At 41.4% G+C, this 24,636-nt stretch overlaps 1 protein-coding gene across 2 annotated transcripts in view; it reads left to right on the forward strand.

The window, feature by feature from the left end:
* sbf2 (SET binding factor 2) overlaps positions 1–24,636 on the forward strand; it is a 98,120-nt gene that overhangs the window by 66,934 nt on the left and 6,550 nt on the right. Inside the window, exons 18-34 of one of the 2 annotated variants that reach the window (XM_086025431.1) lie at positions 3,428–3,598; positions 4,629–4,894; positions 7,452–7,624; positions 7,870–7,943; positions 10,546–10,741; positions 10,894–11,021; positions 11,726–11,901; positions 12,059–12,192; positions 12,304–12,505; positions 12,959–13,155; positions 13,340–13,480; positions 14,326–14,409; positions 16,490–16,564; positions 18,141–18,319; positions 19,193–19,369; positions 19,578–19,679; positions 22,568–22,753. In XM_086025431.1, the coding sequence (XP_085881557.1) occupies positions 3,428–3,598; positions 4,629–4,894; positions 7,452–7,624; positions 7,870–7,943; positions 10,546–10,741; positions 10,894–11,021; positions 11,726–11,901; positions 12,059–12,192; positions 12,304–12,505; positions 12,959–13,155; positions 13,340–13,480; positions 14,326–14,409; positions 16,490–16,564; positions 18,141–18,319; positions 19,193–19,369; positions 19,578–19,679; positions 22,568–22,753 (2,661 nt within the window). The remainder of the gene's footprint in view (positions 1–3,427; positions 3,599–4,628; positions 4,895–7,451; positions 7,625–7,869; positions 7,944–10,545; positions 10,742–10,893; positions 11,022–11,725; positions 11,902–12,058; positions 12,193–12,303; positions 12,506–12,958; positions 13,156–13,339; positions 13,481–14,325; positions 14,410–16,489; positions 16,565–18,140; positions 18,320–19,192; positions 19,370–19,577; positions 19,680–22,567; positions 22,754–24,636) is intronic. The other variant, XM_086025432.1, reaches the window with a different exon arrangement.

The following is a 24,636-nucleotide window of genomic DNA, read 5'->3' on the forward strand; positions in this document are numbered from 1 at the left end:
AAGGACAAACTGATGTTCAAAATATGCAATTGTATTTTGCATGCATGGTGCAAGTTGGTAAAGTTCATCTCGGTTTCATACAACCACAGTGTCCCTTTGTTAAATGCGATGATTTAGTTTTGGTGAGTTGCAAAGTTCATCTGACCTTTTTCTTATCTAAAAAGGAGTGTTTATCAGGAGATGAATAGGCATCACTGACATCTGAATATGTCTTTTGTTTTACATAAAATGTCATGCATTTGAATGTGCCACAGTAGATGTCTTTGTTCTACAGGATACAATGTATTTTATCGGACTGGATAAAAGGAATTTGATGACTTACACTGAATAAGCACTCTGCTGTTGGGTCGGGGTGTGAGCTAAGCATTTTCCTCCAGCATGTCCTCATGCGGCAAGTGACGCACTGGTTGACCCTTGTGTAACTCAAATAAAATGTTCAATTTCTGGTTTACTTAATCTATGTTTACCTTCTTCTTGGAACATTTACGTTACTAGTACATTGTGTTACTACACAGTTATGTTCTATTGCCAGGTTTGTTTATGATTCTGACTTTGAGCATCATCTGTCCATGAGTGAATGCACTTTTTTTTTTTTTTTTTTAACACAACAGCAGATTGATTATGTGCAAGGCAACTATGCATTCCCACGGAGGAAGAAATGATTACCTTTTTTTTCTGCAATTTGGGAATATTCTGAATACTTGTACAATATTTTCTCTGCCTTCAGGCTGGTGACACATTGGGTTCGACTCAGCGCTTTCAGTGACAACATGCACCATCACTCAATATCTGCGAGACATACTTGACATGTGATGTCCAGTCGGTGCTTGTCATACCATGAGCCTCAGGACCGTAACCCTTAAGTTAAAAACAAGATCACAGATCCTGATAGCCCCTTTACCTTTTACCTACACACAGTTTCTCCCTTATAGCTCCTTTGGGGAGGTTTTTTTTTTTTTGGCCTTGTTTTTACCCCTCTCTCAAACTTACATTCCACCCTCCACAAGACGAGTCCCTCAGCCAGAAGGGTCTGATAGTAGTATACTCCCCCTTTTCCCTTTAACTTGATGTCCTTATTTCCTTTCCTCCTCCCTCTCTATTATTCTCCCCTTCCCCATCTCCCGCCTTGCCATCTGTCTTGTGAGTGTCTTGCTGTCTTAGGAAGAGATGACCTAGGTCAAAATGACCTGCACATGCCTGAAGAGTCAGAAAAACACCCAGGCTGAGTAGAGACAACAGAGACGCGTCACAAACACCCCCCGCACTCTCACACGTTCGTTTTTAGACACATAGCATGTAGCACAGAGAGGTGTTGCAGCGCTTCTGAAAGACCATCCTGCTTTTCATATTTACCTATTTGTTTATTTCATCATTCATCAACTTGTCTGTGCAGAGTCTAGACTGTGACGTGTTCCTCTTCTGCATTCGAATTATTTTTGAAGTTGAGTACTCTTTTTCTGAAATAGCTTCATTATGACTTAATGTATTAGTTGGTGGGACATTTTTCTCGCCACCAATGTTGCATAATAGAGAACAAGGCATTATACTCATAGTATATTGATTACAGTGATATGAATTATGTGAAAGAACATTGGGTGGAGTTGTATTCCAGAGAGAGAAAAATAACGTGAAGAGGCTCCAAGAAGAGCTCAACATTTTGAACTCCTGACAGGCGTGAGAAGTCAACGTTTTAGCATCTGTCTCCTGACTTGCTTTCCTGTGTTTAAGGGACTGATGAGTAGTGATCTTTGTGCTATAGTCTTGACAGGTAAGATTGGTGTGGAGTTTAGCACTGTCCCTTTGTGTTGAACGCAAGAAATCGCTGTCACAGTGAGTGAAGTTTGCAACTTGCATCCGCTGTGCTGACGTGTACTTTGGACAAAACAATGTCCTGCTTTCTGAGTTTTGAAAGAAAGTCTCAGGTGAATCTCTGCTTTACTGTTACACCTGGCATGACAGTTTAGAGCAAATGCTGTAAAAAAAAAAAAAAAAAAAAGAAAGAAAATTGGTTTGGGATAAGTTACCACTTTGGCTTGTGACTGTAAGTCTACCAGTCCAAAATTTGAACACACTTTCTCATTTTTTTCCCTTGTAGCATAAAGTGTGTCCAAACTTTTGACTAGTAGTGTAAATCATAGATGATTTTTAAATTGTTTGCTTTTAAAAATTCATGAAATTCCTCACCTTTCTGTCTAATGTAAAACAAGAGACTGCGTCATGTGATGCAGTAACATGTCGCTTTTGTGCTGTTTTTCAATTTAGCGGCTTGATTTATAAAGTTGTCGTCATCTGCTGCGTTTTGGCCCTAGTTTTTTTCCAAGCTTAATTGCAGTATTATTGTTATCAAAGAATCCAATGAACTTGGATCCAGGATTGGCCACGTGAGGAACAGCATGACAGGCTGCTCCATCCCCTTGGCTTCCGGGCCATCATAGATGGATTAAAGCTGTTTGGTTTCTGCTGGTTATAATTATAGCAACCGCCTCCACTTCTCATACTTGTGGATAAACAATGAAGTGACAATAAAAAATTTAAAAAAGACTGCTTAGTGTCTAATACTGGGAGGAAAAGGAATCAAAAGTTGGTCTTAAAAACAGCGTCTTGCAATATGATGGTCACACAGCATGAAGATGGACTGTTGTTTCGACTCATGTTGCTATATTTTATTTAGGCGGTGCCATAATTTACAGTGAAGTGTTCCAAAGTGGGAACCCGATTTAATCTCAAAAGCAGAGCATTGCACATTAACTTCCGGGATTGTTTTTAAGTCATTAACGCTGTTTGAAGACCAAAAAAAAAAAGTTTCTGTTACATCTTTAAGTGACCGTAAAATTTCACACTTTACAATTTGGAAAATGGATTGATTTCACTTGAAGTCACGGCTGGTTCGACTTGCTTTTGAGTGAAGTGGAAAAACAATAGCAGCTGCCAATTGTCATCATGTTGAAAATAAATTGGATTCGAGGATGACCCTCCTCATCATCCAATGTCCATCCATTCATTTCCTGTTCTCATGGCTGTAAAATTGAATGCAATCAAAAAAGACTACTTGATTTTGTGTATATCATAATACACGTTTTACATTGGAATTTGTGGGAGAATAAGAAACAGTCATTCAATGGTTATCAAAAATATTTGACTGTACTGAATGTGTTTGTAGTGGCTGGGTTTACATAACATGCAGTTCACATATTTTTTTTCTGTTTCACGATTAGACAACTCCAAACATCCGTTTTCTTTACGGCCAGAATAAAATATATTTACAGATCTAACCCCACAATGTCAGTAATAGTTTAATTCTGAAGACTGTAGCTTCCGACTGTATTTTAAATCAAAGGACACCTGCACAATACAGTATATATATTCCTTACCGTAGTCACACTCAACACATTTGCATTGTCTTTTAAATGTTTTTTTTGTCTTTCAGAAATTGGTTGCTGGGGTGAACCAGTTTGCCTATACCTGCATCCAAGACCACCCGATCTGGACCAACCAGCAGTTTTGGGAGGCCACTTTCTACAGCGAGGTCCAGAGCCAAATCCGAGCCTTGTATCTCAACAGCCCGGAGGAGAAGTGGGGCATCGCTACCAGGCTGAAGGTAGAATTATGGTGTTGCTTGACCTTGGATTTATCTGGAGTCTCATTTAGCTGATCTCTTTTAGTCCATGGTCAAGATCATTTTCAATATGGGGACAATTTTACCTAGCTGTAAAAGGTGAAAATAACTTTGATGCAGGCCCACTAGGTGAAAATTTTGCATTTGTGGAATAAGACTTAATCCACCTGTTTTTAGCCATTTCTGAGGACGGCTGTTACAATTTTCTGACATCTTGAATTAGTCTACTAATATTTCTCACCAAAGGTTTTGAATGTTAGCATCATTTTCATTCAGGATTTACTGTATGTCTGTTTGGGGGTTGGCATTAGCACAGACTTTCTGTGGACGGATGGCACCAGTAACATGTTCGTGGACGGCTGGCACCAGTATCATGTTCGTACCATTGTAATCAATGTTTTCGGGCATAGGTGTCATTATAGTAACTTAAACAGTAGTTAAGTTAATACTTGACTTCTGATTTCCAAATTAGTTATCCATCAATTTGTTGTGAATATACAGTATAATAATATGAGGCGCTGATTATATAGTTCACAGTCATAATGGCACTCCAAGGGAAACCGTAACTACGGATTGGCCCACGACACAAATTTGTTTGGCACCCCTGTTGTAGGGTATTAAATCAGCAATTAGATTTTCTGTATGGTAGTGATTTTGGAGATGCGAGGATTATGCCTGATACCAACAATATGTTCCTATTCAACCAGTTGCATAGAAGAGATAAGTGCAGATTGAACTCCATATTATTAAAGTAGATTATTGGAAAAGCATTAAATGATAGAATAGGACTAAGTATAATTGTATTGAAATAATAGTTTTGGGATTACCTGGTTGTTATATATGGAGTCAAATCAGACACTGGTTTTACTTGTTATCTGCTGACCAGTTCTCTGTTGTCTGCAAGAAATCTTTAGAAAACCTTTTAAATCAGAGCTTTTTGCGAACTTCCAGTGGCCTCTCAGGTCGCTCAAACATTTCCTCTCCTACCGTTCTCTCCGCCATCTCCTTCCAGGATGTGGGCACAGCGCCTGCAAAAAACGAGGCGCAGACAGCTATGGACCTGGCTGCCGAGCAGATGCGCCTGTGGCCAAGCCTGAGCAAAGAGAAGCAGCAGGAACTGGTGAAGAACGAGGAGAGTACCATTTTCAGTCAGGCTATCCATTATGCCAGCCTCATGGTATACCTGCTAGTTCCTTTGGACACCAGCAAGAACAAGCTGCTTCGAAACACGCCCACAGCCGACTGGGAGAGTGGCAGCAACAGCATCGTCACCAACAGGTCAGTAGGAAGAGGAAAGAGTGTTCACTTGCTTGAGTCAGTGAATTTTTTGTTGTTTTAACGGTGCTCTTAAAAAGGCGCATTAAACAGACTTCTATGATTCCATATTACTGTTGTGGATACAGCTGTTGTTTTGCCCATTGCTCTCAAGTCCTCCATCTGTCGCCTCTATCCTGTTTTCTCTCTCCATTTACCCTCTCTCCCTCTATTCTGTCTCACCATCTCAACCCAACTGGCTGAGGCAGATGGTCGCTTCACAGAGCCTGGGTGCTGTTTGAGGTTTCTTCCTTACTGTAGAGGGAATTTTTCCTTGCCTCCATCGCCAAGTGCTTTTTCCACGTTGGGTAGGGCTGAACAATTTTAGGGAAAAAAATTGTATTGCGATTTTTCTGACTGATATTGCGATTTCGATTTAATTTGCAATTTTCTTGAAATCAAGCTTCGGTGCAATAGTCACAATGTGCAGTAACATTTACAAACATGACACAAAAGGCCATTATACCATCAAAAACATTAAAAGCTATTACTCTAATGCAAGGACACTAAAGCGGTTTTGTGGGGGAGGCAGTCCTTTTTCAAGTTTTTGAAAATGGTTCAAGCAAAGTATTACTGTACTACTTGCCGTCAATGGATCACTGATAAGTAACGGCAGTGATATATAGACGACGCGCACGACCAGTGGAACCAGTCGAACGTGATATGATATGGTTTGTAGACAATGACGATATAGACGCCTTTGTAACAGAATAGAGGATGGTAATTACCACTCGATTTTTTTTTTTAATTAAAATGGTGCTTCTCTTGCACTGACACATTATTTTTACATCATCGATTGAAACAGTAAATAATAATCAATTCTACCTGTGTGAAAGCCACATATCTAAGCTCTCTAATTCTTTTGGAATTATGTTTCGCTCTGCTACAGGGGCTGATATATTAATCGTTTTGTAAGTGTCGAATTTCTGGGAAATCTTCAGGTTTTCAAGGGTAATTCCAAAGGCGACCTTAGGTTTTAGGGAGCTGTTGAGACAGGCACTTTAGTCCTTAATGGGTTATATGAACTGTCTTTTTTTTTTTTTTTTTTTTTTTTTAGTTGCGAGTGCAAACTTGAGATACTTAAGCTGTATGGTGGCAGTTAACTTAATTAAACTGATTTATGCAGCAGATACTGAACAATTCTTCAGAAAAGAGGCTTTGAACTATTTAATACCAGTTGAAGTTTACTGTCAAACTTAACATAAAACACACACACACACAGCTCAACTGTTAGTCCGCTACCTTAATTCTAATGCATAATGGGGAATACGTATATATATATATATATATATATATATATATATATATATACACCTGTAAAAGCATTTAAGCAACTAATATTTTTAACACAAACAAACACATATAGACAGTAAATAGAACAGCACTCACAGTCATATATTCTTTATCCTCTGTGCGGATCTGGGCTGTCTATCATACACAGACATCCAGGTACAGTATATGTCTCTGTGCTACATTGCCCCAAGGTGACCAAGACGGCCATAATTAATAGTATTGAATTTAATTGAATGAGAAAGTGTGATTAAAAAAGAATGCTATATTTAATTATATTATTCCTGTATATGTTTTTTGTAATGTACAATATTTTTCATTAAAAAAATCTCTCATTCAAAAAAATTCATTTCCAAAATGTGGGTGCTGTATAAATAAAACTACCTTGAATTTTCTTGTGTTTTACTCTGTTAGACCAGAGTGTTGTTGAGTTGATCTGATAAGCATAAGGTACATTGATTAATCTTATCTGAAAGCAGCCTTACCAATAAGGTTTCATGATTTGGGAGTGTTCATATATTGATGAAGAAATGATAAGTTATATGGGTGGATGTCACATTTTTCTATATGTAACTAATGGCTCCAGAGTACAGTATGTTCCGCATCCAGCCTGAGATGCATTCAGGATCTTGCTAAAAATAGTGAGGCTTTTTTCAACCCTTTGGGTGTCTTTAATGGGGCCACTCTGCACTCAACTCAAACCAAACAAAATAGCAGTAATTTCCCTTGAAGAGCAATGTGAAATAAATCTTGACTTCAAAGTGGCTAGCTTTTTGCCAAAATCCCTCACATGAACGCAGTGTTCCTATTTTGTTTGTGATATTTACCAATTTTTTCACCCAAATTTTGGACTCATTCTCCAAACTGCCTCAAGATGTTACATTTTACTCTTGATTCCTTGTATGCAATTTGTATGAGACAACAGCTGCAAAATTGTTTGTGTAGTCATTTTCTTTCTTTCTTTTTTTTTTCATTGTAGTTCCAGACATTTACTTTTTATAGAAGACATTTGGATCCTGTCACTCACTAGTGAGGATTCCAGAAGGCAGTTTGTCATGTGAAACTTTCTCTATGGCTAATTGCTTGATCCTAGCATCAACACGTTGCCTGTGCCTGGCTCGCTGCTCGCTGATCACTTCTGTCAACACGCAGCTCCCACATGTCCCCAGGGACACAGCAGCTTGACCCTTTACATGTTCTTGTTTTTCATCATACCATTTATCATTTATAGCATCGCCGGCAGCGTCGCTGAGAGCTTCGACACAGAAAGCGGTTTTGAGGATTCGGAGAACAGCGACATGGCCAACTCGGTTGTCAGATTTGTGGCCCGCTTCATCGACAAGGTGTGCACTGAGAGCGGAGTAACCCAAGAACACATCAAGAACCTCCACAGCATGATCCCTGGTACGTCACAGTGTTCATTCACGTATATGCTGTCCTAATTCCCTCAGCTTTGTGCAGAGTAACTCCTGCTGGTGTTTATTCTCAGCAACACCGGCCACTGAGCTGATTAACTCCTGACATGTTAAATGGCCTTAAAACCTCTAAATACACACACTGGTTGTGTGAAGATGTGCGAGCACATGTGTGTCTTTGTACGGGCTTTGTGCCTGTGTGGACACCAGGTAACCTCATCTTGTGACCCACAGGCATCGTCGCCATGCAGATGGAGGCTCTAGAGGCAGTTCACAGGGAGAGCAGGAGGTTACCGCCCATTCAGAAGGTGTGTGATGCTCTACATGGCAACATGTTTGGAGCATATATAGTTAAAGTTGTGTAGAAGCATTGAAATGTGCATCTCAATCACTCCTAAGACCATCCACAATAAATTGAACTACTATCCATACAAGCAAACATTTAAGGCAAAATTAGGCAAAAAAATAACCCAAATTTTATTTCTATAGTTTCAGTAACATTCTTTTTAACCTAGCTCCTCAGCTCCGTTTTTATCTTCATCTGTGCTCACATTGACACTTCTGGGCAATTTTGTCTTGAATTGACTTAACATAATTGCATGTTTTTGGAAGCGTGAGTATCCACAAAGCGTACATGCGGAATTTCTCAAATGGAACACTCAAACCCCCTGAAACCTTTGTTTTGTTGTGTGCGTCAAATGAAAATAGATCAAACAGTCGTCACACATTGTTTCCATTTTAAAAATGGTGTTTGCATCTTTTTCTGCTGAATTACCACCGTGTTGTACACGCAAAGTCTGATTCGAACCATTTTGCTCTGTGACAGCAGCGTTAACCATTTTCTCCCTGTGCGTCATTAACCTGTCAGTATTATTTTTAATTTCCAACATATGAACACAACATAAGCTTCGATGTGAATCAGTATAACGCAACACGGGAGCAACCTCATTTTAGCACGCAAATAAGCAATGATGTTTTTCCTTGGCGATTTTCTTTGGTTTCAAATTTTACAACACATTCATTTCAGAACCACTTTTGGTGACCTATAGAAACAAGAACAAAAAGTCTTTAAAATCTGAAAGTGATAATGTATCTTGACCTTTTTTTCTAGACTGTGGCATTCAACTCCCACCCCACATTTTTTCATTCTCTTCCCTGCTCATTTTGCACCAACTGGAAGATGTCCAATCTTCACTTTAAAATATTTTACTTGGTGTTTTGAACCCCTCTGTGTTTTTATTGTGTTTGCCAGCACTTGGTAATCCTTGTTACACGCGCTTATACACACAGACAAACAGCATCCCAGTACTGCCTTGAGACCAACCTGGAAGCTGTGGTGAGCTGTCTGCTGAACTTTGTGGCTCATTCCAAGCTGGATTGCTAGCTGCAAGACGCATGCCAAATACTAAAAAGTGTGTAAACAACAGTGGCACCGGCCTCATGACGAGTCAGAGCAGTATTAGTAATAGCAGCACTGTTTCCTTGAAGGAAAAACAGGGAATGCATTAAAGATGCGATCTAATAAACTGCTGAACCGAGTCAAATAAGGTTATTGAAGCAAGAAGGTTATTGAACCAATCTTCAGCTCTTCTTTTGCAAAATCAAACTGAGTTACTCCACAACGGGCACACCAGGGCCATTCTGAAAGGTTTCCCCATAAACTCACTGGGAGGGATCGGTGTTGCCTGACATTTATTTACGATCATTAAAATCCCATTAGACACCAATAGACCCTATTCACCATGATGTCACAGGTACTTCCGGGTGGCAATAGCTCCAAATGGCACCACTACTAAACACAATCTTCTATGGCATTTGACCTAAGCAGAGTGATCGTGAAAATCGTATCGTATCTGGATCGTATATGGCTAAAATGATTAATTTCAGCCTTCTCTCCGACCGTAGTTTGAATGTGTGAAATGTCAGTCGAAGAGAAGATATGTTAGGTGAGGTCAGTTCCAATCAACCCATAGGTTCTGCTGGATTTTTTTAAGTAAATAGAAAAAAAGCAAAACCTTTTGTGGACAGTGGAACCCACAAATAAGGTTTTCTCATCGTTTATGTTGAAGTCAGTGGCGGTCACTCGTTTTCTGCCATCCGGAAGTACCAGAGCACCGATTGTTTCCAAACATTATGAAAAGGTCTATATTTACTGTGTCAGGTACAGTTTGAAGTACTCTGTTGAAACACGCCCATCGACTTACATTCACCAAAAACAGCGGAGGTCAAATGGACGACAGCGTTATGACATCGACTTACATTCACCAAAAACAGCGGAGGTCAAATGGACAACAGCGTTATGAGACTGGTTCCACGGCTACTGTGATCCAGTGTGAGCTGCATATTGTGTCAGTGTGACATGCCTGCATGCTGTTGTTATTTACCTACCATGAACTTCACGTGCTATTGATTTCAATGTTGGTGGTTTTTGAGTGAGGCTGTACCCTCTTTGGTTGCTAAGGTGTTGAATAAGTTGCAGCCCTATATTGATGAAACTCCATTTAATTGGAGGCTAAAATGTGGTCTGCAGCTGGCATGTTGAAGAAATTGATTTGTCAGTTCCCAATCAGATTAATCAGCCTGATTTAGCATGCAAGATGGCCCATGTTTATGAGTGACATTTCTTATTTCATTTGATTCATTGAATCGCGTTTTTCATAATGATCAATTGTATTCCAAGGTGGCATTTACCGACAGTGGGAATTATTGTTTAAAAACCTTAAGTTGTGCGTGCGCCTGTTTTTTAAAGTGCCATGCATGTGAAGTTCGAATGTCTATCAAAGTGCTGTGATTAAAAATTGTAATTTAAAATGTTTAAATCTTCTAGAGTTGGACTTAAATAATTCAAAATGAAAAATAACATATTTTACGTTGTTTCTGGGTTTAATTTTCAACATGTCGTCCCATCAGCCTAAAATTCTACGACCAGCACTGCTTCCCGGGGAGGAGTTTGTGACTGAGGGGCTGAGGGTGCTTCTGGATCCTGATGGCAGGGAAGAAGCTACTGGGGGCTTGTTGGGGGGGCCACACATCCTACCAGCAGAGGGAGCACTCTTCCTCACCACGTACCGGCTCATCTTCAAAGGCATCCCCCATGACCCCCTGGGTAAGTTCAGTCAGCACCAATAAAAGTTTCGAAGATAACGATAAAAATGATAAAACCACTGATGTGGTCATGTGCTACCAACCAATTCAAGTAGTTCAGCTATTGTATTGTGTCCCTGCTGCTTCTACATGTGTCATTGTCCATATGTGCAGTGGGGGAGCAGGCAGTGATCAGAGCTTTCCCAGTGTCCACCTTGACTAAGGAGAAGAAGATCAGCATTCAGAACCAGCTGCAGCAGAACATGCAGGAGGGCCTCCAGCTCCGTTCTGCGTCCTGTCAGGTGATTTGACGGCAGGTTTCTCCATACAGTGGTGCCTTGAAATATGAGAGTGACGGGACTTAAAGAGGAAGTCACCCCAAACATATTTTTTCCAAGAATATGTCCTATGCAGGCCGAATAGTTGAAACGAGGCATTCTGAATAGTTGAAACAAGGCATTCTGATAAATATTGCTTTTGTGGAATAATTAATTAGTTAATCCATCCGTTTTTAGCCATCTCAGGGGGCGGCATATTTTGTCACTTCTGTCGACTGAAAATGACATCACAACTGCTCAGGGTTCAGGTAACGACCAATCATGTGTTCAATCACCTTTTTTCTGAATCTTATTCGTTATGCCTGCCACTATAAGCCACTGGCTAACATAGAAAAAGAAAGTTGTAATAAAATAATGGTAATTAAAAAGTAATGCTGTGAATATACAGTGTGTTATCACGCTCTGCTTTTATAAAGTACAAGATTATATAGAGTGCTATTTTTCTTCATTAAACAACAAACAAAACATTAGGGTTTGTTTGGGAGGGATTGAACGTATGAATGGCATTTCCATTCAGTTCAATGATGAATGGGGTGATTTGGGACACTTTGAGTTCTGTTGTTGTTGTCGCAGATTTAATTCAACGTTTATCTGTAGGCACCATTGTATTTTTTTACGACAAATCACACAGAAATGTATGTTTAGATTTGTATTTATTTATTTTGCAGTTGATAAAGGTGGCTTTTGACGAAGAAGTGAGCTCGGAGATGGTAGAGATGTTCAGGAAGCACATACAGCGGATCCGCTACCCACAATCCATCTTCAGCTCCTTTGCATTTGCTGCCGGTCAAACTCAACCTCAGCTTATCCTTCCAAAGCAGAAAGAAAGGAACACTGGCTTTAGGTTTGTGGTTGATATCTATTGATTAGGAGTATTTTCAATTATTTTACAAAACTGAATTTCTATTATTGGAGGTAATCAGATCCACAAGTCTGTTATCCTTTTAACTCAGCTGGAAGTGGTGGACAATGTTCATGTTCATGTTCTGCCGTCGTTTCAGAACACTGTCCAAGACTATCGTCAAGGGAGCCAAAAGAGCCAGCAAGATCACAATGGGCCGTGGAAGCCAGACCACACTGAAGAGGAATGAAAGAGGCAGCAGAATGACTTGGCACGAAGATGATGACATTTCGAGTGAGGGAGGGGGGCGGGGGGAATGCATCTAGCAAGTTCTTGTTATTGAAGCCTAACTTGTAATTGTAGGTTAAGTGTCAAACCTCTCACACCTCTCCATGTGTGCTACAGTATCAGATGATGGGGAGCCGCCGCCTTGCAGCACTTTGAGAGCATCTGAGAAGTCCACCATGGAGCAGCTGGTGGAGCAGTCTTGTTTCCGTGACTACCAGCGGATGGGCTTCGGTACTATCACGGCCAGCTTATCTCGCTCCAAGTCGGGCGACCAGTTTCGGATCACGGCTGTGAATAGGCTTTATTCCCTTTGTCGCAGGTATGCCACATCGCAGGAAATGGAGAGTCCTCTGACACACATTAGACTTGTGCATGCACACCTGTGATTTTTTTTTTCTTTCTTTTTTTTTTACATTTTTAATCATGATACTGTTGTAGCGAGCAGTAACCCTGCAGTTGTGTTGCATTAATTGGTGTTAAGTTATAATGTATAACTCTGCAAGGCTGTGAAGCTGAATGTAATTGGTTGATCGAGTGTCCGATTGTGATCACGAGAGTCGAGGGAAATGGCAAGGAGAGAGCTTTGTTTTTGGAGGGGCAAGGCAAACAGTTACGCGGTCAGCTACTTAACACTTAACAAAAAATATGACTTCATCCTTTAGTTGACTCAACTATCACCAACTTTGGTACAAAAATCTGAAATCATTCAACCCATAGTGACACAACACTTTCTTTATTACATGCCCAAGATATATGTTTGTTTCTGCTTCAGTTATCCGGGTCTGCTGGTGGTTCCCCAGGCCATTCAAGACAGCAGTTTACACAAAGTAGCGCGATGCTACCGACACAACCGTCTGCCTGTTGTGTGTTGGAAACATCCTCGCACCAAAGCTGTGCTGCTGCGCTCTGGAGGCTTCCATGGCAAAAGTGTGGTGGGATTGTTCAAGTCACAGAACGCCTCTTCAACAGGTGAGCCTTAATGTCATTATCAACATTTACTTTACTTTTCCAGGACCTGTGTTTACATCAAATGAATCCAACCTGGTTTGTTTGAGGCAGTTCTCTCAAGCAGTAAACCGTTTCCAGAATTGAAATTTAGTGTGACCATTCAAAATGAGTGTTGGTGTAAAAGACAGGCTTTGTTCTGAACTAGCGCCTACATCATCCTCCGAGTCATCCAGTAGCCTTGAACAAGAGAAGTACCTGCAAGCCATCCTTGACTCCATACCCATTTACTTCAAGATGAACGGCCATAGCACCCTCTCTAACCGCTCCATCGTAGGCCTCTCACCAGGTATGTGGATGATTAAGTTCAAATTCTGCTTTGTTTTGAAGCCAACTATTTTCGTTTGCCTCTGGGACCTCGTAGAGATGAGAAGCTGTGTTTATTTTTTCTTAACTTCATCGCAGATTCCCAATGACTTGAAGTTAGTAGCCTAAAAAATCATTGTGATTTGACAAGTCAAACTTGTGCTTCCATCTGACCTAAATTTGTCATGTGACATTTTTGCTGGGAGAAACAAACTCAATTGTCTTAGTGAAAAGAGGCCAACTGCATTTTTGGGGACATGGCGAAACTGCAGGCTTGCAATTTTTAGGATTATTTTGGTTCACTCTGGTCTGTTCTATTTTGCCATCAATCTTTTCCGTAGTGTGTTTTCCTCAGTCGTTGCTTATTTTACACATGTTTATTGTGTGTGTGTGCGCGCGTGTGTGTTTTGTATGACAATGAGGCACTGTAGCTGATATTTGGTACCATTTGGAAGGAAACTTGTACAATAAAAGGTTATGCAAGAAGCAAAGGTCACCACCCGGCCCATTCATCTCTAGACTTTTCTGTATCCTTCTCTTAAATTCTTCCGGATGCTTTTTTACTCTCATAAACAAGCAAACACTTTTTATTGTTTCTCAACGTAAAGTGTGCTTACCACTGCATATACAGTACAGCAACAAATATAATGAGCCATTTCTGCCTAAACATGTCAGGCTCAAGTTGTGTTTTTTTCCTCTTGTCGACACAAAGGCTAAAGTAATGGATTTGATGTTTTGTCTTGTTCTTTTGCTTCATGGAAAATAACCATCCTGGCTTGTTTTTGTTTTACCCTTCTTGCATCATGCGTGAATGTTGTGTCCCCTCAGGGAGCGAAAGGAGAACATCCAGAATGCCAAAGATGGCTCCCGTCCATTTGGACATCCCATTTACAAACAGCTTTACCAGAGGAGGTGAGTGTCACACAATGCACTAAATGAAAAGGCAAGGATGCAGTTTTGTTGTATTTACAGCCACAAACTTTACATCATATTACATAATTCTGTGCAGATTGTACTATGGCTTGTATTAACCTGTTGTCAGATAAATAGTACTGTAAATGTAATTACACAAGAATGTGAAGCGCTCAGAGGAGTTCATTAACACTAAATGATTTGTCTTGACCTAATGACATTGTGTCTAGTGTTGGTGCATGTCTTGAGGAGTTAGTCATTACTTCAGATCAAGGTCAAAGTCGAAAACGCGTTTGGGCTAATTACAGATTACACAGGTCTATCTGTGCAGTTATATCTCAAATATATGCTAACACCGTGTTTGCCTCCAGAGGAAGAGTTGAAAGCAGTGCCAAGAAAATGTCACCAACTAATTGGTTTCATTCATCTGGCATTTGCAAACTTATGAAATAGATGATTATGTTGCTTCATTCTCCCAGCACGTTCTTTTTTAAATCCACACTGACCGCTCCAAAGGTGGCCGTAACCTTAATCACGGCAGTGGGTGGGACACGTAATCCACCACCAATTAATCGCCTCACTCCCACATTAGTTCCTTGTAAATTGCCAGGATGACCTTTCCAAAAAATGTATCGACATTCCAGAGCATTTTTCTTATGTGCCTTTTTCAAACGTGTCATAACAATTTTTGGAATAAACGGAGCAAGGATGAATTTCTGAGATTACATTGCATTTAGTTTGAAATGTTTTTAAACATTAGTATTAAAAAAAAATACATCTCTCTCTCTCTCTCTCTGTGAGTCTCGTCTTCTGGAAACCTGCATATGAACCAATTTCATGCCAACTTGGTGTGTGTGTGTTTGTGGAGAGTGAAACATTACATACATCATCTCTAGGGTTGGGCATGGTTTGAATTTGGACGATTCCAGTTCTTTGATTCAATTCCGGTTCCTAAAGATTCTGAATTCCGATTCTTAACAAAAAACAAAGGGAGTTATCTTTGGACAAATCACATGAACTTCTCTGTTCTTTAATTTCATGAACTTTTTACTGTTTGTGAACTTTACCATGAATTATTCAAAGGGCTGTTTTTAACCAGTATATTTATTTTAAAACATTTTTTTGTATTATCTCGTGTTATTTTTCACAAGAGCTTTATTTTTTAGAAGTTCAAGACAATACAATAATACAGCTGTTACTGAAAGCATGCTACTGAACACCAATTGATGGGCTAACCTTGTCTTTCTTTAGAAAGAAAATATATATGACAAACAGCGCTGCATTTTAAGGGCAAGCAAGGAAAGTATCTAATCTAAGAAGTCTATGTAACCATATGATGTATCTGTATGTATAGTATTTATGTATATGATGCAGCTGCGTATGCTATAAGCTAAATATTAGCTGGAATTGTGCATTTGTGTGTCGAACTTGTTGGCTCAATGTTGGGATTAGACGTACTTGGCCGATTGTGACTTTGGGTCATGAGCCGCATCGCATCAGTTCTATGGCTAGGCATCGGCTAAATAAAACAACCGGGCCAGCCCGGGCAGCATCACAACCCCGCGAATGGCGACTGCTGCCACTGCGATGTCCTTGACTGAGAGGACCACGGCAGCTTGAGTGGGGGCGAGCTTCCGTGCTATTGCGACGCAGCTTCAGCGGGAGCAGGGGTTGTGCCCCGTGCACACAATTGTTTTTTTTTATCAGTCCTACTTCTTGTGCTTCTTCCATGCGGCTAACGAGGAATCGAAACTTAGCACCGACATTCTAAAATCTGAACGCTATCCGGAGAACCGGAATGATGGTCCCGGTTCCACTCGATTCCCGGTTCTCGGTGCCCAACCCTAATCATCTCACCACCAAACATAGCCACCAATGTCTATATCGTGCATGCAATCCATATGATTCATTTTCAAAATGTAAAAGTTCTTCAACGGGCCGTGCGATCTTTGACCTTCAGCCGTGACTCTTGATTCCGACCATGCATGACTGTGTGCGGTATGTCAAGCTAAAATGTTTTTATGACCTTGACATTATTTTTCATGTTCATCTTGATCTCCTCAACACAACCACCTTGCAGTGCTTGAGTACAGAGATAAACTATTCACTCACTCAAACCCAAAACCTACCAATAAGGAGCGAATCCACAACCAAGGTAGAGTGCAACTGAATCAACCCCCCCTACCCCAACTCCCCTTTCCTCTTTCAGGGCTGCGGTTCATTCTAACACCTCATCTTTTCTCTCTCAAACTAACCAGACACCAGGCGTATCGCCATTCCCCAAACTCCCTCTGAGCCACTAATGACTAATCATCACTGGAGTGAAATAAGTGCACCTCTGGGAAATGCGGTTTTTCACAAACCCAAGTGGTCGCTCTGATCTGGCCTGTTCCACGGCTAATATGTTGGCTCAGCAAGGCCCGCTGTGGTCAGTTGGAAGCCAAGTGCAGACTGCGGAGGGAAGGAAGCAGTTTATCCTGGCAGACCGTCATGAATCAAATGAAATGAGGCACCTCTGACCGTGCACGTAGTTCAGCGAAGACAGCCCAGATAAAGTCTAAGTGTAATTCAAAAGGAATAACTCATTCTAGTCCCAGCGAAGCAACAAGACAATAAACACCAATTGCTTGTAGGATTTCTCCATCATTCATTACTACAAACTGTCTGGGATCATTTCTATAATGTCAGCTTGAGATGTTTCATTTAGCTGGAGACTAATATTTTTTTGAAGTTAAACCGTGAAAGGTATTCATTTTAAATATGCAACAGAAGATAGCTAACCAAAGAAGCTGAATTCCTCAGCTGACACATTTTGTAGTTTTTACAAGATACAGGGCAAAAGTCCATACAATACAGCGCGGCCTTGAGATACAAGCAACCCGACTTATGAGTTTTCCGAGCTGTGACTCAGTAGTCGAATGCACTCTTTAATACAACATTAAGGTTTGACATTACTTCACCTTCAGTAAAGGAAATTGTGTGTCCAACCTTTTGATTGTAACTGTACCTCTTGATCTTGGTTTATTGAAGTTCCTTTTTAACCTTAATTGTTAATCCCACTCAAACATTTTGGACAATTCCATACTTTCAACTTTGAAGAGTTTGGTGTGGGACAACTGAAGAACCCTGACCTCAAGCCCATCAAATAACTTTGGGTTGAAGTGGAACCAAGATTTTGAGTTCGGCCCTTTCATCCAACGTCAAAATGTTCATCTGTAATCACCACATGCACTTTTATCTGCTCAGTGTGATTTCTCGGTTACCCAATACCTATGTCGTTATGTATCTGTTGGTAATTAAACATACTGAAAGGACACATTTTTGTCAGCAAACAGAAAGAAAACTTGAAATAGCTAAAAGGGATTATTGTGAAATGTCCCTCCTGTCAGTAGTTTGTGATGTTTGGACAATCTTGCATGCTAGTTTTTCCAGAGAAACTGCTTGTAGATTTGTTGACACGCTAAAAAACAATCCATCACTTTCTGCCTCTAATACCCCACTGCCTGATTCCAGGTACAAACTGTTTAGCTAGTGGATGTAAAGGTGTTTGCCTAATCCCTTGTGCTGCTGTGCATGTAAACGCCCATCTGCATTTGTGGTTCATCACTCAGTCTTAGTTTGTTTGACAGCATGTGTACATCAGAGGAATTGGACCAGTCCCATGTGTGTGAATGAACACGTCTGTGCGTGGATGTGTGTTGTGATTTTTGTTTGCATCTCTGTGTTTGCAGGCATGTGGGCCAGCCTGCGCTCCAGCAGCAGGCTCAGCCAGCACCCACCCACAGTGGACGTGGGCGCCAGACTAGCAGGGAAGGATTTGGCGCCCCCTGCAGGGAGTAACAGTCTACAGGCTCAGCTACTCAAACAGCAAGCTGCATTCTATGTATTTGGTGAAAAGTCACACTTGAGGGTAAGAAGGAGTTTGCTGTGTAAATCCACAGGGCGACCTTTTTCGCTCGTTGCGCCAATAAGATCAACATGCTTCCTTTTGACACGATATTTAAAAAATGTAGACCAGTTGCATTGAACTAATTACTTACCACTTAACTGCCGTGAAAGATCATCAGATGCGTCTTAGGAGGAGGAAGGTCAGAAAACATACTTATTTGCGACAAAAAAATGTTTTGTTCATCTATCTATGCCAGCAACATATAGTGACAGGCAGAACATTTAACTCGATGGCGGAAGATACCATTAACCTGTTTATCCAATTGTTGCCATTAATACAACAGAAAAAATTCAGTGTTCCCCAGCTCTTCACACAGGATAAGGACCCACAACTGCCCGCAAATCGCAAAAATCAGAGAGCAATTATCCACAAAAAAAGTAACCCAAGTAGTGCCACAAAAAAAAGTTAATAATTGCCTATAGATGCCACATGATGGCAGCAATGCACTACTACTCTATTAGACAGGGCTACGGCCTGTATAAATAAAATGCCCTCGCCCCAAGTTTACTGGTATCAAGATGCCTCAAGATGGCACCAAAGCAAGAGACAGAGTCCGTGATAGAACTACATGAAAATAAAAGCATTCCAAAAAAAATCTAACAAATATGTGCACTAGCACATTTTGCCGTTTACACAATAATACATCTTTCTCAAATGGAGACAAATAATACCAATCAATTCATTGTGTGATGGTGATACCGTGAGGTTTTCCTAATGTAAAGCATGTTACTTGACCCGATAAAAGTGGTGAAAAATAGTTTTAAAATGAGATTTGTTCCGCTGAAAGGTCACAACATATTACATGATAAAGCCGTGCTGTGTGTGACTGTGCAGGGCCTCAGAGTGGACACTTCTCTCAGCTGTGAACTGGTGCCGGTGGACTTCGCAGATATGCGGCAAGTGAAAAGCTCCTTTAAGAAGCTGCTGAGGGCATGCGCTCCCAGTGCCAACTCCTCCGACTCTGAGGACTCCTTCCTCAAGGCCTTGGAAGATTCGGAGTGGATCCTGCAGGTGATACCTTTTTTTCAGGGAGCTTTTTGTGTGATGTTAGTTTATCATTACGTCGGTCTTCGGCCTGACCCTCTGTTGACTGTTGCTTTTTGGGATATTTTTTTGGCGGGGTATTCTTCATGGTCAAAAACTAGACAAGAAGTAACAAAGCAACATTTTTAAGGGATTTACTGCTGAGATAAATTGTTCTTATGCCCATTTGTCACAGCTTCACAAGATCCTGCAGCTGGCTCTCATTCTGGTGGAGCTCTTGGACAGCGGCTCATCTGTACTGCTAAGTCTGGAGGATGGCTGGGACATCACCACACAAGTGAGAATATTTCTTTGAAAAAAAGAAGAAGCAGAGATGCGTAAAAATTCAAGAGAAAGAGAGTTTCTCTCAAATCTTCATGAAATTGTTGGCACGTAGAGAAACCAAAACATATATTTTGGCTTTCCCAGAAAGCATAAAAGCAGTCACACGAGTGTAAAAATCACATTCACACCTACTGGAGGCTTAGAATCTTCAATTAAGGCAACTTGCATATTTTTTGGAATGTGCCAGTAAGCCAGAACACCTGGAGTAAAGCCACACATTCACGTGTCGAGCATGCAAACTCATACACAGAAAGGGTCGAGCTTAGAGTTGAAACTCGGGACCTTTGGCTGTGACTGTAGCTGTGGATGTGGATGTGTTAACCACATGGCCCAGCGTGTTGACTCCACTGTGCAAAAAAGAATTGAAAATACTTATCTTTCAATGATGGACTGACTTTATGATAGTAAGAAGGTTTTTGGAAGGCGAGTCTGCTTCATTCTTAACTGTCAGACCGTAGCTCTGATGATGAATGTGTAGATGCAGATTATGTGTATGTCTGGGCGGCGAGTCTCTAAGGCATTAAGACTACACACAGAACAAGAACAGAATGTGCATTTACATTTTATAGTCGGCTGTTGATGTCGCTGGGGCAGAGACATACGTACCACTTTCACGGCTACACAACTGCTAACTAACTTTCCTTTAATTCCGTTTCCGGTTCTTTGAGCATCTCTTTCTTATTGCTACTACCGTAAGAATTAGCAAAACACACTTGTGGAGTTAATGTGAGACTTCCCAGAGAGACGCATTGCGCCAGATCAAATCTGCAAATCGTTAGGCTTGTCGCAAAATTACATGAGTCATGTTCAACTTACTGTTACAATATCGTTACGTTCAAAAAATACCAATGTGCTTGCAAAAATGTGGTTTCTCATTATGTCCGTGTAGATTGAAAAGTTGAATCAAGGCAACTGGACTCTTCTTGCTTGTTGAATTTGTTTTTCTCGTTTTCCGAAAACAAAACGGACTTTTACAGTGACATGACTGTACGGCTAACAATATTTAAAGGATGCCCCCATTCCCGTTCGAAATGGTAAAACTTCGAATTCTCTCTAAATTTGAAAGAGTCCGCATTAAGGCACTTTATGACGCTGGATGACCTCTTCTCGTTTTTCATAACGGCCGTTCCGATCAATGGGTTAAGCCCGACGTGAAACATAGCTGGCTCTGTCAAAAGCGATAGTTTTCATTGATGTTGCTTTTGAATTTCATGCCATGGTTTGTTTCCTCTTGAGTATCTCATTCCCAAACAGAGCACAAAAAGTCCCATAAAATCCCCGCATGAGTCAAACTATTCCAAGGTATGGAGTGTCTAACCCCACTTTCGAATCATAAATGTGTTTTCTCAGCTCATCTTCCAAGCCATTGTGTCACTGTTGAACTCATCGTGCAAAGATGGATTATGAGAAGGCTCGAGGTTCTTAAAGCCTGATGTCACAAATTTGTGCTGATTTCAATCTGAATGCTTCCAAGGCATGTAAAAAACACTTGTCCGGGTCCTTTCGGTGTCCATGTTTCGTCATGCTCGTTGCTCATGTTTTCCATGTTGGTGTTGCAAGCGCGTGGCTATTTGAGTGTTTACGGGGTGTCTCAAGCCTCGGGCTGCTGTTTCAAGCGTAGTTTGAGGGTGCTTTATGCCAGGTTCATGTTGGTCCTGGGGCATTCTCTCTCCGCCGGGCAAGCGGCTTCATTTCGCAAAGGTCCTGATCAGGCCCGCGCAGCCAAATGGCGTCCATATGCTCTGGCAGCTCTCCACAGGCCGTAGACACCCAGCAGACAGGAAACCATTTTTTTTTTTTTTTTTCCTGCCGTTTTTTTCCTTAAGTCCTCATTTTTGTCTCTGTGGTCTGCCTGTAATTTAATTGTTGCGCCAGCGTGCCAGCGGCTTTTCTCCATCACTTAGAGTTGGACGTTACAGTAAAGCAAGGCATGCCCTGAACCCCCCCACCCCCCTCTCATTCCTTCTATGTCAGGCCTCATTAGAAGCGTTGGAGGTGACACGGGCAGGAAGGCCCGCCAAACATTTTGCATGTGTGAGCAAGTGGAGCGAGCCTGCATTTAACTGGCCTCTGTTATATAAGTGTTATTGATAACAGATGATCGGTTTGACATTGGGATCGGTTTCAAAGGGGGTGCATTTATGCCATGTATGACAAATATGCTGAGCGCTGCTTTGTGACTGGTCTTTGAGCAGGCCGCCTCTTCCCCTCAGTGGTAAAATGCTTAAACGGAACATTTAGTCATCATCAAGTATATATTTCTCCTGGTTATATTTTTTATCGGAATGAGGATTAGGAATGGCTGTCTGTTACCTTTTGCCCCCTTTAATTGAACACAATTGGTGACGAAAAATCCCATTACTAAAGTCTCCATCGCAATCTAAAACGTTCATTCATGAAAAACTGCAATTTATTATTTTGGCTTCAATATTATGTAAGCATTAAACAATGCACTATTTGTTACATTTTAATAAACAGATTCTACACAGTATAAACAGTACACTCTCTGTCCAAAACATTAAATACACGTAGACTGCAAATGTCGTTACTCAGTTTGACAGATTTACAACGAGGCAGTATTTTATCTTAATTTGAAGATGTTTATTATTGAGGTTGTAGTTTACAGTAGTAAAGAATTGCACTGCATCATATTGAGAGCTGATATAAGATGTTGTCTCATGTAGGTAAATTGTCCACAGAAGTAGAAGCATTATTCTGCTAGATTTTAACGACTGACTGACTGATTCTGACGAGGACACCAAAGGCACTGCAATATTTGGGGAAATTCACATTTCAATTGTCATCTAATAGTCATTCAACTTTTTTGTGTCATCTGTACAGGTGGTGTCTTTAGTGCAGCTGCTGAGCGACCCTTTCTACCGCACTCTGGAGGGGTTTCAGGTGCTGCTGGAGAAAGAGTGGCTCTCCTTCGGCCACAAGTTTAGCCAGCGAAGCAACCTGAGTCCAAGCAGTCAGGGCAGCGGCTTTACGCCCATTTTTCTGCAGTTTCTGGATTGCGTGCACCAGGTGAGCTTTTAGAGTATATCGACAGAGACCCCCGCTTTCTGAATGACCCCATATCATTCGTGTCTTCTGCGTGAGCTCAGCACATTCCAGAGGACAGAACAGGCGTGAGTGTGAAGAAGGCAACTATTGCAAAAGCATACGTTTGCTTTAGTTTTGCACTTGCGATTCCCAAGGATGAATGCGTGATGTCAACTGCGGATTGCACCAGCGAGGCTGCGGCCCAGATGCTGCGTGAACCCAGTGATCGGCATTCAAACGTCTGCGCTCGCGTGTTTCGGCATCTCTTCGCATTTGGAGTAACACGTGAAAAAGTAGCGTTTGGGGGATTGAGAGGAAGGCTCGTGTGTGCGTGTGGGGCTTTTGGACAAGGGCTTTAAGAATGAAGTGCAAACACATGAGGTTCACACTAAGATGCTTACTTGAGACAATATTGTGTATTAATGTGCACACCCACTTACATCAACACATAGTTTCTGCATTTGTCTTTTGAAAGAGTAGTTTTGGCAGATGATAGCAGGAGGGGGGCCGGGGGGGGGGGCACGGGGGTCTCTGGAGCGTTCTAAACAACGGGATTTTAGATAAGAGCTGAAAATAGAAGTGCCTCATGTCCAAACCAGCTGTTGTTTTCGCCAGCAGCCCCAGGTGGCCTCAAATGTTCAATGGCCACTTCACACTACTGAGTGGGAATAATGGCGCTGCATGCCGGCTGGCTCGCTTTGGATCGTGCACCGATGACATGTTTGCCCCGCAAAAGACCACCTCCAGTTCTTTCCGTTTCAAAATCGGTCATTCAGGCCCAAGTGGGGCATAAAGCCACTAGGGCATGATCCAGCTGTCTTACTGGAGCTTCTTCCTTCATCCGGTCTAACCAGTGTTGGGCAAATCACTTGGAGAAAGTCAAACGAATGGATTTTGTGCACCAAGTCCGTGACGTACTTCGGATCTCATCGGTCAATCTGCAAATTGGTTTCCAGTTAACTTCCCGCTTCAGTCACCACAACAGTGAATACAAAAACGTAAGCACATAGACTCCCAGAATAAAGTTTAAATGTCATGTGACGGATACTTTTTACTTTGAGAAAACGGTGGGTGGCTCAAGTAAGCACCATTTCATGGAGCAAGATTATATTCACTCATTTTTGGTTCGTTTTCCTACTGTTGGGAATGGAGCAGAAAGTTAATCGTTAACTAATTTGCCAATCACTGAGTAGATCAGGAGTGTATCAAGGATCTGGTGCACTTAGTAGTTACAAGTTACTTTGAACTGAACTAGTGCATGAATGACTTCTTCATGAGAGTAATTAGCTATCAGGTACAGTAATTATTGCTTCACTTTTTTGGAACCCCCTCAAATTTGTAAAAGAATTCCGATTTTTCAGTGAGTTTCATGGGCCAGTTGCATTGCGTAGAACAGCATAGATGATTACATTTCATTCATATTTGTTTGACCTCAAACCACCACTGGCAGACATACTGTGAGCTGTAATTAAAGTCAGAAAATGTCACACAGCTTCCAGACAGTGGCGGCATCTCTGTGATGGGCCGCAATGTGGGCATTGGTGGTTGTGGTGGTGGTGATGGGGCACCATTCTAGCGGGGACCGTCATTGCTTCGAGGTAAATGGTACTTGCTGTACTTCCAAGTGTGTTCAACACAATATTTTCTAGGGATGCTCCGATCGATCGGGCACCGATCATGATCGGCCGATTTTCGTGAAAAATGACGTGATCGGAATATTGGATCAAAGCCTTTTATTGCCGATCAAAACATCCGATCACCCGCAGCTCACGCTTGGCTGCCGCGAGGCGAAATGGCAAAAAAAATTATTTGTTTAATACGCGACGATGTGCCTCAGTCCAAAAGCTCCCTAACGCAGCCGTGCC

The sequence above is a fragment of the Filicampus tigris genome, chromosome 3, assembly GCF_054856515.1.
Source record: "Filicampus tigris isolate MCC_2025a chromosome 3, RoL_Ftig_1.0, whole genome shotgun sequence".
Lineage (NCBI taxonomy): Eukaryota > Metazoa > Chordata > Actinopteri > Syngnathiformes > Syngnathidae > Filicampus > Filicampus tigris.